Below are 16,734 nucleotides of genomic sequence, written 5' to 3'. Positions count from 1 at the left end.
TGCCCCAGGGCCCTCCAAAACCTGGAGTTGGCACTGTCACTGGAGAAAGAACAAGGAGCTGTGCCCGACAGGTTACTGGCTGTGGCACCATCCCCAAACCAAGAACTGGCTCTGGGTAACCCAGTTCTTGGCTTAGGGTGTGGAGGCAATGCGTCTCTGACACATTGCCACCCTTTTCCCTCATGCTGAAGCCAGTTCCTCAACAGCACCTGCACCGTCATTCCTTCGAATGTGAACTACGTTGGGGCCCCTCCGGGGCAGAACAATACCCCTAAGCCTTCTTTACAGACAACGTTATTTCTGTACATACCTATCAAAGTTAGTCTACATCATAGAATTTATCTATGCTAAAAATGTATATTGGGTTTGTTCCTTTTAACTATCTAAACTGGCTGCCAGTTTGCTACTGAGCAAGGTCTGAGGTATTATTATTATTATCTTTTACAGCTCTAAATAACTTAGGACCAGGTTACCTGAAAGATCGGCTCCTGCTATATAAACCCATTAGGCAGTATGATCATGCTGTCTATGCCACATCTGGCAGAAACATGGCAAGCAGCCTTGTCTGTGGTGGCCCCCACCCCTGGAATTACCTCCCTTCTGCAGTACATCAGGCACCAACAATCATGTGCTTTCAACAATTATTAAAAACGTACTTACTTACCAGGGCTTTCCCCAACCATTAGCTTGTCTTAATATCGTTGTGCTTTTATTCTGATCTATTGTTTTAGAGTTCGATGTAAATTAATTTGTTGCTTTGGGATTTTTAAAATGGGCAGCAGTACATACATATTTAAAATAAATAAATTAAAATAAAGAAACTATCCTGCCCCGCCCAACCATGGAAACTGTAAAGTGCTGAGAATGGTTTCATAGAGATGTGAAGCCTCCGCATCCCAGAACTACATTTCCCAGAGTTCCATGGAAGAATGAGGTGATCCTTAAACTAGTTTAAGTTTCTAGTAGAGACAGGTCCCATCTTTGCTTTTTGACAATCCATTAGGAGTAAAAACAGAAGGCGGACAAAACCTCTGAACAGCACGATCTGGTTCCCATGTCAGTTTTTTTTAATCCACCCACAAATGACGCCGTCTCTCCCCACCCCTACTGAGACCTGCTTTTCATCTGAAACACGCCTGGATTCCTCATTAGTGCCCAGATTCCTCCTTTGTTCGGATAACTCGATGAAAATATCTTATGAGACAGGAGGAATGGTATTTGGGGGAAGTATTCTGTTCTTGTCATGCCTGACCTAGACCCAGGTCAAGACAGGTCTTCAGGTGAAGAGCCTGAGACTGGAGTGCCTGAGGACCACATGGGACCCCCTGATGCTGGCATCTGTGGGGAAGCTACACAGGGCCCTTCAACAGTGGCGGGCCCTGAGGGCGGGGGCCCCGAGGAAGGCGCCTCACCCACGGTGTCAGAGGAGGGGTGGATCAACCGCCCAGCCTGAAACAGCACCAGCGCCAGCAGATGCAGGCAGAGGCTGCTCAGAGGCGAAGCATGCGCTTCAGAGCCCGAAACAACCAGGCTCCTCATGAGTAAAATCCTACCTGGGGCAAAGGTCCTACTCATGAGTGAAAGTCCTGCCAAAGGGCTGGTGACCTGTAGCTGAGCCTTGGATGGAGCGCTGGAAGCTCTGGCGATGTACGTTTTCAGCTGGAATTTGCTAGCTGCTGGAACATCTGTCCGCCTTCCCTGAGGTGTCTTTCGGACTGGTCCTGTACTGCTGACCTTTGAACTCCTGCAGCCTTTCAACTGGACGCTGCCATTGTGCTTTCAACGGCAGCTTGAGAGATAGGTATCAGCACGTGAGTGTTACCTCCAAGCGATCAAACGCTTTACCTGCTGATTTTGGCAACTTGAGTGCTTGTTAAAGGCACACGGGCATTCTGCTCAGCCGGAAACCCCAAGGGCAGGTCGCTGAAACTACACGAGGTCCCAGTTTCAGACCAAGAGCCCAGGAGTCCCTGACAATGGCTGCTAGTCCTGATGGCTCTGTGCTACCTCCAGTATCAGAGGCAGTCTGCCTATGCGCACCAGTTGCCTGGGATGATGGGCGGGAGGGTGCTGTTGCACTCCTGTCCTGCTTGTGGGTTTCCCGTGGGCATCTGGTTGGCCACTGTGCGAACAGAGTGCTGGACAGCGGGGCTGTTTTTATGTTCTTAATCCCATTCCTGTTCATAATCCCATTACGCATCCCATTTCCCCCCGCTGCCCACTAGCCTTGTGTAAACCCAAGGTGGCCAGACATGTGGTGAAGCCATTTCCCACAACGTGTTCCAGGTGGCTGTGTGCCACCATGGGAGAGCGGCCCAAACCTTTGCTCCAAACACCCACCAGCACCTACTGGGACTGCGTTTCCTGTATCCAAATGAACTTTGGATCCAGTTCCTGGACTACCCCAGGTTCCCAACGTAATATTTGGATATCTGGCACACAGACGTTTGCCTCCATCTGTGAATTATTCTCAAGCAGCAGTCAGCCACACACGTGCTGCCAAGAGTTCCCTTCTGTGCTTTTAATTTTTTAAAATAAAATCCACTGACGTTCCACTGGGGAAATCAAAGAGACCGCTCAGAAGTCCTTTGCTGATCCAAACAGGCGGGACTGAAGCCAGGCGGCCCCTTAAGAAAGGAGAAAGGAAAAGGAAGCAAGCCGCGCCGGACCTGGGCCAGGGCGCTACTTTGCGCGGCTACATTGGGACTTGGGATATTTGAATTCTTTCCCAGTGTTTCCCCTGCCCCTGCACCCCGGAAGAGCAACCAGGGAATTCGGGGGGGGGGGCAGGAGGAGCAGCAGCTGCCCCCAACCTTGTGCCCGCCAGATATGCTGGACTGGGTGCTGGATGGGGATAATGGGAGTTGTGATCTAGCACATCTGGACAGCACCAAGGCGGTGTTTCCATGACAACGGAAGGAGAAGGGAGGAGTAGCTTACCTGCATTTTTCTAGGAGCCGGTTTTGGTCCGGGCAGGGCTCCACGAGGGTGTGCATCGCCCCATTTTAAGTCGCTACATACAATATATTTCCGGGGCGGGTGTGTGTGTGTGTGTGTGTGAAGTATGTGTCATGTGAATGGCAGGGGCTGCTCTACCAATGAGAGAGCTCCCCTCCTCCCCCAGGCTTGGAGAGGGGAAGTACTTAATTCTTATGTGCACATTTGGCAGACAAGCCTCACGAGGAGTCCCAAGCTTCCTAAAGCATTGCTGCGCTTGATCCCTGTAACCGGGGGGGTGGGGGGCTGGAACCCGTTCCCTAGGGAGGTGGCGGGCTCTCCCACACTGGAGGCATCAAGACGAGGCTGGACAGCCACCTGTCGGGGATGCTTTGACTTAGAGTCCCGCACTGAGCAGGGGGTTGGACTCAGTGGTCTTGTAAGCCCCTTCCAACCCTACTATTCTAGGATTCTAAGTACTTCCTTCCTATGCGCGCATTTGGCAGAGGACAATGGGTTTTACTTCTGAGTAGACACTAGTTGGTTGTGCTGGGAATTACAGGGACAGGAGGCAGGAAACACCCCTGGGTCACAGTGAAAGGCCTGGGCAGGGCTAGCATACCCGGGGTCAATGCGGGCACAGAACTACTAAACCGGGGAGAACCCAACTTGAGGAAAAGAATCACACTTTAAGCAGTCTCAGGACATCTGGGTTCTCCCTCACAAGCTCTGGGGCGGCTGCTGGATGGCCACGACGTTATCTGTCCCTAACGACCTCAACACGCAGCCAGCTCAGAGCAAATCGCTCGTGGAAACAGCCCTCGGCTGGGGTGGGCTTCCGATGTCAGTGGGGTGGCGAATCTGCTCCGGGTTTCAGTCAGAAAGGCAGGTTGCTTGCCTGTAGTTCTTCGACCGGGCATCTGTGCATTCACACAACCCACCCACCGTCCCGGCTTCGGTATCGATGTCGCTGTTGATGTTGGTAGTGAAGTTTGAGGTTTATCTTCTTGGTTACGAGGCCCAGTTGACCGGTCTCAAGGAACGGAGGTGACAGGCGGGAACCCGTCAGGACATGCGCAGTAGAACAGTGGGGGAGGGTTCCTGCCAAAACGATCCTCAGCTATGCAGGTTTCCAGAATCAAGGCTCTGCACGGGCACAGAGCCCATGTGTGAAATGCATAGATGACCACTCGAAGAAGAACCAGTCAGAACTCTAAAGGAGCTATTCCTCAAGCACCCCCAATTTGGGAAGGGGGTGATTTTGAGTGGGGAAAATGATTTGAGGGGGAAAGCACCCCCCCTCCAATATTCCTGTGCTCATGATTCCAGCGTCTCACAGGAACACAGGAAGCTGCCTCAGACTGAGTCAGTCCCCGGGTCCATCTAGCCCAGTATTGTCAACACTGACTGGCAGCAGCGGCTCTCCAGGGTTTCAGGCCAGATTCTTTTTTAGCCCTACCTGGAGATGCTGGGGATCAAACCTGGAAATTTCTGCATGCAATGCAGGGGCTCTACTCCTAAGCTACAGCCCCTCCCTATGGTGCTTTTCCTACATCCCCCTCTCCCCACCCACCCACTGACCCCCACACATACATTCAACCCTTTTGGGAAAAAGAATCCTACAACTGTGTACTTTAGTCTTCTGATACCAGGTCCCCACATTTAGGGGCCACGCAGACATCCATTAAAAAGAGGCTCATGGTGGCGTGAATGTTCTTTGACTCCAGTTCCAATGTACGTGCATCCGTACAGCAGGAAATCGAGTGCTGCAGGCTTTGAAGGAGAAATATTCCTGCAATTTTCTGGACAACTGAACAAATTTCTTTGAGAGTCAGATGCAGTGATTTCAAGCTCTTGCCTCCAAAGAGAAAAGATCAAATCAAACCATAGGGAAAAGATCAGATCTGTTTCATCCCCCACAAATGAGTTGTTGTCACTGGTCACATTTACTGGTACCGACTTACCATTTCTGACCTTGGGCTGTGTACTGCAGGACTTTATATCCAAACTGTGCTTCCTGTGGGCCGCGGAAGATCTGAGGTCTTTTCACATCAATATTAAATGGAGAGCCGAACCCTGCAGAGAAAGAGAGAGAGAGAGAAAGGGAGAGCTGTTTTTGATGATGATCAGTGATGTAGTGGTAAATACTGAAGTGTAGGAGCTCATCATGATAGACCTGAAGACATGTGCCCTATCTATCTATCTATCTATCTATCTATCTATCTATCTATCTATCATCTATCTATCTATTTTTCTTGTTGTCTTTTAATGTTTTGATATTTTTACAATTTTGATATTGATGATTTAATTATATTTTTAACTTTTGTACACTTGTATTTCTATTTCTATTTATAGGTTTTAACTGTATAAGTTTTAATGTTGTAAAGCTGCCTTTAGTCCCAGTATTGGGGAAAAGGCGGGATATAAATAAATAAATAAATAAAATACTAATAATAATATCTATCTATCTATCTATCTATCTATCTATCTATCTATCATTTTCCTATGATTTAGACTGGAAGAAGAATAAGTTAACGTTCTGGTTAAAAACTCCATAATAAAACACAAGACATCCAAAAACCGACAAAGGAGTCACTAATGAAATTGCACCATTAAGTTCATGGGGGACGGCTACCATTGTGTGCATAGTCACCCGGGAGCCAGCTCCCTTGAACTCCGTGTTGCTTCCCCCTGACTGCAGACTTGACCCTGAAGTCATGCAGCCTGCAGAGTCACAGTCTTAAAATGGCATGTGCGGCGTGGTTATCTTCGCCTCTCTCGTTATTGACGTTGGAACTGTAAGCTCCTCAGGCAGAGACCTGTCTGTGTACGCGCACGCGTGTGCCTGTATTTCTCTTTGGCATGTGATGTACTCAGTATAAACAATCAATAAACAAACCATCACAAGCTGCTGAGTGGACAGAAACTTGTTTCTACATGTGGAACAGGGTCTCTGGATCACCATTTCACACACAGACTTCCCGCTGGACTCTTTCTGCCTTGCAGCTGTCTTGAGTTCAAGGCCATGTCGCTGGGTCTGTGTGTGTTGGGGGAGGCCTCTTTGGTCAAGAAGAACAACGTGATGCTTGCAGCTGCTAAAACAGCCTCCCTCCCTCTGCCGTCACAGAGCTCCCACTGACACCAAATTTCAATCCAATCCTACATTCCTGACCGATTCAATCTGCTTCAAGTTACCAGAAATCCCACGTCCATCCGCTCAGCTAATGTACTCCGGAGGGAAAGGCAAGCCAGGAGCTAGCATGGACTGGCTTTTGAAGTTTGGATGGAGAGTTCATCTTGGCTCCACAAAAACTTTGTTTACCCATCTGGTGGGCTCAAAAAGCCTTCCCTGTTGAAATTCCTCCACCTGCAGGTAGTTCTCACGAGAAGGCTGAAGCTGAGCCTCGGAATCTATTTCCAAGGTCAGGGTGTAGCTCTGAAACATATGAAGGATACACAGGACAGTGTTCCTGGTCACGTGCAAAGTGCCTCGCTTTTGCCCTTGCTATTAAGTAAAAGTACAATGGTGAAGCTAAGGCTAGTTGTTGTTGTTGTTCAGTCGTTCAGTCGTGTCCGACTCTTCGTGACCCCATGGACCATAGCACGCCAGGCCTTCCTGTCCTGCGCTCTCTCCCGGAGCGTGCTCAAGTTCATATTCATTGCATCCGTGATGCTATCTAGCCATCTCATCCTCTGCCGTCCCCTTCTCCTTTTGCCTTCAGTCTTTCCCAGCATCAGGGTCTTTTCCAGGGAGTTTTCTCTTCGCATTAGGTGGCCAAAATATTTCAGCTTCAGCTTCATTATCTGTCCTTCCAATAAGCAGTCAGGGTTGATTTCCTTTAGGATGGACTGATTTGACCTCCTTGCAGTCCAGGGGACTCGTAAGAGTCTTCTCCAGCACCACAGTTTGAAAGCATCAATTCTTCGGCGCTCAGACTTCCTTATAGTCCAGCTCTCACAGCCATACATTACTACTGGGAAAACCATAGCTTTGATTAGACGGACCTTTCTCGGCAAGGTGATGTCTCTGCTTCTTACTATGCTGTCTAGGTTGGCCATAGCTTTCCTCCCAAGGAGCAAGCGTCTTTTAATTTCATGGCTACAGTCACCGTCTGCGGTGATCTTGGAGCCCAAGAAAGTAAAATCTGTCACTGCTTCCATTTCTTCCCCTTCTATATGCCAGGAAGTGATAGGGCCAGATGCCATGATCTTAGTTTTTTTAATGTTGAGTTTCAAACCAGCTTTTGCACTCTCCTCTTTCACCCTCAACAAGAGGCTCTTGAGATCCTCTTCGCTTTCTGCCATTAGGGTGGTATCGTCTGCATATCGGAGGTTATTGATAATTCTCCCAGCAATCTTAATTCCGACCTCTGATTCATCCAACCCGGCATTTCTCATGATGTACTCTGCATATAAGTTAAATAAGCAGGGCAACAATATGCAGCCTTGTCGTACTCCTTTCCCAATTTTGAACCAATCGGTTGTTCCATCTCTGGTTCTTACTGTTGCTTCTTGACCCTCGTACAGGTTTCTCAGGAGACAGGTAAGGTGGTCTGGTACTCCCATCACTTTAAGAATTTGCCACAGTTTGTTGTGATCCACACAATCAAAGGCTTTAGCATAGTCAATGAAGCAGAAATAGACGTTTTTCTGGAATTCTCTTGCTTTCTCCATGATGCAGCAAATGTTGGCGATTTGATCTCTTGTTCCTCTGCCTCTTCTAAACCCAGCTTGTACTTCCGGTAGTTCTCGGTTCGCATACTGCTGAAGCCTAGCTTGTAGGATTTTGAGCATCACCTTGCTGGCATGTGAAATGAGCGCAATTGTGCGGTAGTTTGAACACTCTTTGGCGTTGCCCTTCTTTGGAATTGGAATGTAAACTGACCTTTTCCAGTCTTGTGGCCACTGTTGAGTGTTCCAGATTTGTTGGCATATTGAATGAAGCACTTTAACAGCATCATCTTTTAGGATTTTAAATAGCTCGGCTGGAATACTGTCATCTCCGCTAGCTTTGTTGTTACTAATGCTTCCTAAGGCCCACTTGACTTCACTCTCGAGGATGTCCGGCTCAAGTTCAGTGACCGCACTCTCATGGCTATCAGGGACATTCAAATCTTTCCTGTATAGTTCTTCTGTGTATTCTTGCCACCTCTTCTTAATCTCATCTGCTTCTGTTAGGTCCCTGCCTTCTTTGTCCTTTATCATGCCCGTCTTTGCACAAAACATTCCCTTGAGATCTCCAATTTTCTTGAAGAGATCTCTACTCTTTCCCATTCTATTGTTTTCCTCGATTTCTTTGCACTGTTCATTGAAGAAGGCCTTCTTGTCTCTCCTTGCTATTCTCTGGAACTCTGCATTCAGTTGGGTATATCTTCCCCTTTCTCCCTTGCTTTTCGCTTCCCTTCTTTCGTGAGCTACTTGTAAAGCCTCATCAGACAGCCACTTGGCTTTCTTGCATTTCTTTTTCTTTGGGATGGATTGAGTTGCTGCCTCCTGAACAATGTTACGGACCTCCGTCCATAGTTCCTCAGGCACTCTGTCTATCAGGTCTAATCCCTGAAATCTATTCCTCACCTCCACTGTATATTCATCAGGGATATGATTTAGGTCATACCTGAACGGTTTAGTGGTTTTCCCGACGTTCTTCAATTTAAGCCGAAATTTTGCAAGAAGCAGCTCATGATCTGAGCCACAGTCAGCTCCAGGTCTTGTTTTTACTGACTGTATGGAGCTTCTCCATCTTTGGCTGCAAAGGACATAATCAATCTGATTTCGATATTGACCATCTGGTGACGTCCATGTGTAGAGTCGCCTCTTGTGCTGTTGGAAAAGAGTGTTTGCTATGATCAGCATGTTCTCTTGGCAAAACTCTATTAGCTTTTGTCCTGCTTCATTTTGTACACCAAGGCCATGCCTGCCTGTTATCCCGGTGATTTCTTGACTTCCTACTTTAGCATTCCAATCCCCTATGATGAAGAGGACATCTTTTTTTGGTGTTAGTTCTAGAAGGTGTTGTAGGTCTTCATAGAACCGATCAACCTCAGCTTCTTCGGCATCAGTGGTTGGGGCATAGACTTGAATTACTGTGATGTTGAATGGTTTGCCTTGGATTCGTACTGAGATCATTCTATCATTTTTCAGATTGTACCCCAGTACTGCTTTTCCCACCCTTTTGTTGACTATGAGTGCTACTCCATTTCTTCTAAGGGATTCTTGCCCACAATAGTAGATATGATGGTCACCTGAATTAAATTCGCCCATGCCTGTCCATTTTAGTTCGCTGATTCCCAAGATGTCGATGTTCAATCTTGCCATCTCATGTTTGACCACCTCCAGCTTACCTTGATTCATTGATCTGACATTCCAGGTTCCTAAACAATATTGTTCTTTACAGCATCGGATTTTCTTTTCACCGCCAGACACATCCACAGCTGAGTGTCCTTTCGGGTTTGGCCCAGCCGCTTCACTCTTTCTGGCGCTACTTGGAAATACCCTCTGCTCTTCCCCAGTAGCATATTGGACACCTTCCGACCTGAGGGGCTCATCTTCCGGCGTCATCTCTTTTAGCCTTGTGATACGTTCCATGGGGTTTTCTTGGCAAGAATACTGGAGTGGGTTGCCATTTCCTTCTCCAGTGGACCACATTTTGTCAGAACTCTCTGCCATGACCTGTCCGTCTTGGGTGGCCCTGCACGGCATAGCTTATGGCTTCACTGAGTTACGCAAGCCCCTTCGCCACAACAAGGCAGTGATCCATGAAGGGGAGCTAAGGCTAGACTTTGGGCCAAAGCCCAGAGCACCCCCAAGCCAACCTAGAGAGCAGCAAGTGATGAGAGCAGCAGAAGCAAAGGCCATTTTATTCCTGTAGGCATGATGGTACTATAATGTGAGTCCCAAATGCAAAACTGTACATGCTCAGAGGTGGCTGTTTTTTTGAGGGGAAAAAAACAGAGCTCACAAACAGTGGTGTTGTTCTAGCTTATCAGAAATGTACAAGCAGCTGTTAAGCATGGAATGGTGGGAGGGGGCAAAGAGAGATGTGCACTTCACAACTGAAGGATTACACACGGCCATCAAAATGGACCCTCCAGAACACCATTAAGCCCAGATTCTAAAACTACATCGGTGCACCACTGTAAACCCAAACCATCCCCTACATACATCTGATGTTAGTAAAGGCAATGGCTTGATTTCTGAGGGGAGGCGGGCCAGGGGGAGTAGTGTATCTTGAATTTTAAAGAAAAGTGCTAATTGGTCTTAAGGCAGTTTTTCCCCCTTTAAATAATCACTGCAGGATAACCAGTAAAGCTGCCACATTTTTAAGGGCGTTAGCCAAATCACCACTGGATTTTATTAAGTGGGGATGTTTGTTGTTGTCCATTCGGTCAGTCGCTTCCAACCCTTCGTGACTTCATGGACCAGCCCACGTCGGAGCTTCCTGTCGGCCATCGCCACCCCCAGCTCCCCCAAGGTCGAGCCCGTCACCTCCAGAATATCATCCGTCCATCTTGCCCTTGGCCGGCCCCTCTTCCTCTTGCCTTCCCCTTTCCCTAGCATCAGCATCTTCTCCAGGGTGTCCTGTCTTCTCATGATGTGGCCAGAGGACTTCAGTTTCGCCTTTACAAAACTGAAGTTACAAGTGTTACAAATGTAACTGAAGTTACATTACAAGTGGGGATGTAACGTCCTGTAATTACAGATGTTGAACGAAGCCTCATTTTACTGCCCGGTTTTATCTTTTGAAGCCTTATTTTTACGGATTGGTTTTAGTTGCTTAGGTGCCTGCATCACAACTCTCTTAGTCTTGGAGTCTGATAATGACCAATAGCTAAAAACAAAACAAAAAACTGACTGGGGGGCAGTGGCAGGGGAGGGGCTGGTGCTATACTAGTTGGAGGATTATGGGAGTTGTAGTCCAACACGTCTGGAGGGCATCAGGTCGGGGAAGATTGCCCTATTCAAGATTACTCCCTGAAGCCTTCTGGTTGTCCAGGGTGGGAAGGAAAATGCTGCAGTACTCAGACTCTGGGCCTGATCTGGCCGGAATGTTTCTTCTATTCCAACCCAAAGGGGCATTTAAACGTAATCTCCTACCTGTAGTCTGTTGTGGGGATTAACCCTGGAAGCTCAGTGGCTCACAGCCAGCCAAACCCTGAATAACAAATAGCAGGGGGAGGTTTCTGTCTCAATGCTCTGTGCTTGTGACCTTTCCAGAGGCACCTGGCGCTCACTGTTGGAAGTAGGTTGCTGGGCTTTTGATGGACCCTTTTGATCCAATCCAGGAAAACATGTTCGTGTAAAGCAGGGGCTCCCAAACTTTGTGGGTTGGTGGACACATCTGGAATTTTGACAGTGTCGTAGGCACTCTCAGAAAATGGCTGCCATGGAGGGCGTGGACGGTCACAAAACGCTCATTTCTCTGAAGGCAAACTGATGAGACTGAAAGAAAAGGATCTTGCCCAGAAACCCAAGTATAAGGCGGGGGGGGGGGGGTTGGAGCTCCGAAATACAAAACCAAACTTTTGAACCCACCGTTTTTTGCTCCAAGATCCATTTCACAGAAAGCAAACTGATGAGTCTCAGAGATAAGTAACCTGGCTGAGAAACTGCGTACGAGGCAGAGATAGCCTCTGCAAAATCACATATTTGCCCCTACAAAGAGCCAGTGTCGTCCAGTGGCAAGAGTGTTGGACTGGGAGTCGGGAGATCCGGGTTCTAGTCCTCACTCGACCACGGAAGCTCACTGGGTGACTTTGGGCCAGTCACAGACTCTCAGCCCAACCTACCCCACAGGGTTGTTGTTGTGAGGATAACACGGAGAGGAGGAGGATTATGTACGAGTTCCTTGGAGGAAATAAGGCAGGATATAAATGCAATAAATACATAAATGAATACATAAATAAATATAAAGCACAACAAAATGCCAGTTTCACAGAAGGTAAATGGTGATGCTCAGAGAATCATAAATACGTACACGCGTACCACACCAAAACAGCCACCCACTATTTTAATGTTTTAAGAATGTCTCTGGACCTAAAGTTATTCACCAGAAAGGCCGGATGCTTCGTTTTGCAGCATGCCAGCCTCCCAGTTAATGATGACGATGATGATACAAATCTTTAAAACAGAATAAAAATCTGGAGGGCTTGGCAGGCACCAAGAAAAGCGTCCATGTCATGGACATCACATTGGAGACCCCAACTATAAAGGGTTCCAATTTTTGGCTGTCTAGTTGCAAATGCAGGGCGGCTGAAGCACGTAGAAGATCCCCTCTGCGCTGCCCCTGCCCTGCCTTGGATAGGCAGTCGCTTCCGAGTTTGGAGGCTACCACCTATCCGGATAGAATTGCGCCCTTAAGCACTGCCCGTATTGAAGCCCGATTCGGACTTTAGGAGGGCCAGATTTGGCACCCGGGCAGGAGGTTCCCCATCCTTGTTTTATCTAATCTATATAATTGGATTTTGGAAGTGCTTAATAAAAATTGTATGAAGCGCTCTCCCTGTGGAAATGAGTACAGCGCCTAGCGCTCTGCTGGTGCTAAAGAAAGATGAAAATAGTCCCAGCGTCTCTGCCAGGAGCAGCCGGGATTTCATTTTTCAGAAACAGTGGGAACTTCAGACTCATCATTGGTGTCTGAGAGGAGACCTTTCCAAATGGAGATCATAAGCATCCGGCCTTCCCAACGACAGCTCTGAATCTGGCAGAGCGCAGCAGAAAGGAGCAAAGTGTTTCCTGGCTTGCACGCAGATGTGTAAGGAAAGGGTGTAGCCATGCCCCGCGCACAATAACGCCTCTGTCTGCCTGTGCTCCAGATTCCAAACACCGGAGGAAAACGAGCGAAGCAATGACGGAGGGGTGTAGCTGGACATTTATATTTCATATGTAAATAATTGTGGCTTTTCACTTATATCGAATGTGCCAACGTTCTAACGGACATCCACTCAAGCTGGAAAGCAAAGCCCGGTGCCTGCACAGTATACTTCAACTAATGGGGGAAAATAGCCAAAACCTTCGATGTAAGTGGGGGACATACAGATTCCCCCCTCCCACGTTGAAAGCTGGGCTGAGATAGGTTGGCTGCTCCAAGCCACTTCACCACACAGCTTGAAGGTTATGCCTCCGCATCCTGTGCAATCACTGATGCTACCAAGACAAATAAAATAGTGCATGCATATTGATCTTGGTCCAGCGAAGTTCTTCTTCTCCTCCATTAGCTATGCCTATTTAGCATCACACACACACCCCATCTCTGATCATAGCCCTTCTTTAAAGGAACAGCTACGAATATTAGATAATACAAGTGGGGCCCTGCCCTGCAACAAAATGTTGCAGTATGGAGTGCTTTTGTTCAAGGTTCCAGCCCTCCAGTTCATTCTTACTTCTCTCCCTCAATTTTCTAGCCACCCACCCACCTCAACAGTCTATCAACATTCCATGCCTACTGAGCATACTCAAGTTTCACTGGCCTGGTTTTTTTTTGGGGGGGGGGAGACGGGTGTTCAATGGATACATTAAAATCTTGGATTTCTCCATTGATTTCTTTAGGCATTTCTCCCTTCTATCTCTGAAGCCATTTAAAAATAGCTTCTTGGTGTGAACTACAAAATTACCTATTCAGACAATGGGAGGGTTCTCTCTCTCTCTTTTTTTATATCTATGTGTCTCTTCCTCCATCCCCCTTCTCCAGGATACTCTTGGACCACCCATCTCAGTTCCCTAAGCTAGGCAGCTGCCCTCAAGTGTGGTGGAGGATGTTGTTCCATTGCCAGTATTGAAGAGTCAACAGGAACAGAACAGAGGGCGTTTATTGCAGGAGACGCCTTGAATTATCACTGCATCATGTAAAGAGCCTGCAAACTTCCGTGAAGAAGGAGCAATCTCCATCGGAGGATCAGAGCCTGGTGTGAAGGAGCCCAACAGCCAGTCCAGTCAGCTTCTGTACATGGAACTGGAGGTGAGGAAGTTGAGAATCTTCTACACCTTAGGCAGCAAAATGTCTTGGTTTGGGCCTGCCAACACACTGGCCAATCAGATGCATCCAAGAATTCCAGAAATAGCCCCACCCCGCCGCCGCTCCCAGCAACTGGAATTCAGATACAGACTGCATCTGACATGGAAGCTCCATTCTTCACTATTATGGTTACTAGATGCTGAGAAACCTGTCCACGATGGGTACTTTATATAATAGTTTTCCCAACCTGGTGCCCTCCAGATGTGTTGGACTACAACTCCCAGTATCCCCCAGCCAGCATCCTTTTGCCATATAAGCCATTGGCCATATCATCACGTGTTGAGCCTTTCGACATGAGGCTTTTACTGTGCACTTGTGATTGCTAATTCATGGTAGTTTGTGGGCCCTTTACACAATGCCATCATCCTCCAGGGCCTCTTCCATGCTTTGCGACCATCATTGCAGTTTTTTTCCCTAACACAGAAAGTATTTTTCCTGAATCGCGCTATAAAGTCCTCATGTAATTGCACAATTCCACTATACCACAGCACCACCTAGTGGTTGTATCATGCAACATATAGAAAGGCAGTGAAAGACACCACCACCACCCCGGGAAAAAAACACACATGTGAAGGGACCGATCTTAATCCTGCAAAGAATCTAGAAGCAGAAGCTTCGCTAAAGGTGAGGGTTAAAAATGTAATGTAGAAAAGCCCACTGTGGCAGCATGTTTATTAATTTTACTTATTTGTTACATTTACATCGTCTTGCATGGAACCCAAGATGGCTTACGTAGTCCTCCTCTCCATTTTATCCTTACAACAGCCCAATGAGGTAGGTTAGGCTGAGTCAGTGACTGGCCCAAAGTCACCCAGTGAGCTTCATGGCTGAGTGGGGACTAGAACCTGGGTCTCCCGACTCCCAGTCCAACACTCTAACCACACAACACCACACTGCCTGCATAAATGAATTAAAATTAATTAATTAATTAATTAAAGCACGCCATAAATTAATGATGCTATTCACACACACATACACACACACACACTTTCGTGGTAGCATGTGTGAGTACGTATGCATGTGGGGACTTCAACATCACTGAACAATACTCTAATATTTTTGTGTGTTGGTCCCCCCCCCCCGTCTCTTTCTCCTCATAAATCCCAAACATTTGGTAAAGATTCTCTCTGAAGCAGTGGGATTGTTCCTAAATATAAACTCTCAGTTCCTTTTTTGCTTCTCAGAGGTCACACACAAACAATCAAAGCTGCTTATTTTCCCCGTGGCAGACGGAGCCATTGCCAGCACAAGCACAGAAAAGCTGGCGAAGGAAGTTTAGCCCGCAAGCGTATTTTAGGAAACGCCAATTAAAGAGGGCAGATCCGAGGCACTCTGCCGTTGTCCTGAAATACTGAAAGAATCTCGATATCAACAGCTAAGAACCAGGGTGGATGATTGGTGGGCAGTTCAAACCCGTGTTTGCAAAATATTCTGCATGCATGTTACTGTAGGGATGGTTATGTATCTGATCGTGCTGTAGTTGGGATGGCGCTTTGTGACGGTGTAACCCTGAGCAGCAGCTAAAAAATTACTTTAAATAAATGAAATAATCGCAATTGTATATTGCGCTTTGCTTTCTTTTCGGTTTCAGTTCTTCCAGTCCACAAGTCCCTCCCCCCCTACTTTTCATCCCCATCTGAAAAGAAATGAGTTCGTGTACCTGCCATGTTGCCCGCTCCCCCCTTTCCTTTTCACGGGGCATGCCTGTGGATAGTGTCATGATAATGCTTAGGCACTAGGTGGCACTGGACTTAGTTATACCTGGCTGGTGTCAGAACGGTGATCTGTATGTTCTCGTTGGGGAGAGACAAACGCCTGATGCAGGTGTTCAGCCTGCACACGCAAGGATTAAAGGTAAGCACGGCAGGGGTGAGAGTGGGTGTAGATCAGGCCTGGGGGCCACATCCAGCCCACCTGGGGTCCCAATCCAGCCCTCCTGGTTTCCCAGAAGGCCATGCCCCCCTCCCCTGACTGCCAATTTTCTCCCCATCCTAGAATGGACAGTTGATGAGCTGTTCAACAAAGGTTGAAATGCCTCTCCCAAGGCTGGCAACGAGACCTTTAAGCTAAAATGTGCTGGGCTTTGGCGGTTCCTCTTTTGCCACTGGAATGTGGCTGTTGAAAGCTGATCTGAAATGGAATTCAGCCCTCAGGCTGAAAAAGGCTCAAGGCTCCCAGTGTAGATCAGTTGTGTGCTGAGCATGAAGGCCTGAAAGAGATTAAGTGTGGTCAGCCAAACGGGCTTGCAAACTCCCCTGAATCTGGAACCCAGATAATACAGGGTTCCCAGCTGTGGAAGAGGAAGCTTGTAAGGGTGTTCAGTTGCATGTACATACAAATCCCATACAAACCTTAGCATGAAACATACAAAGGTGTTTAGAGGTGCCCGCATGCCCTGGGACATTGGCTTGCATGTGCACTCAGACTTTCCAGAGATCTTTGTATTAGGAAACCATCTTCTAATCATTATAAAATACTATATGGATACTATCAGACACCTAATGGATTGAGTCGTATTTATGGGCACTGCCAAGACAGGTGGTGGCAATGCAGAAATGACAAAGCTAATTTTATGCATATTTGGTGGGAATGCCCTTTAATTAATTATTCTGGGGAAAAGGCTGTATGTGCAATATCAATAATGATACATGTTTTTATATCCTGTGACCTTCTAACTGTCTTGCTCTGTTATCTAGATGAACAAAGAGATCCCATCCATAAAGAGATCGTTCAGAATCTATTGTTTGCTGTTAGGACTTTGGTTGCCAGAAACTGGAGGAGTAATG

The 16,734-nt window shown here is 47.4% G+C and overlaps 1 protein-coding gene across 1 annotated transcript in view; it reads right to left on the bottom strand.

Moving 5' to 3' along the window:
• The window catches only part of ITGA10 (integrin subunit alpha 10), a 79,125-nt gene that overhangs the window by 54,988 nt on the left and 7,403 nt on the right, over positions 1-16,734 (bottom strand). The window contains exon 2 of the mRNA XM_084824659.1: positions 4,902-5,013. Within this exon, the coding sequence (XP_084680785.1) occupies positions 4,902-5,013 (112 nt within the window). The remainder of the gene's footprint in view (positions 1-4,901; positions 5,014-16,734) is intronic.

The sequence above is a fragment of the Heloderma suspectum genome, chromosome 17, assembly GCF_057233095.1.
Source record: "Heloderma suspectum isolate Gila_16-S chromosome 17, 16-S_ref, whole genome shotgun sequence".
Taxonomy (NCBI): domain Eukaryota; kingdom Metazoa; phylum Chordata; class Lepidosauria; order Squamata; family Helodermatidae; genus Heloderma; species Heloderma suspectum.
The sequence above is the reverse complement of the archived record's forward strand: the minus strand, read 5'-3'. Positions and strand labels throughout refer to the sequence as shown.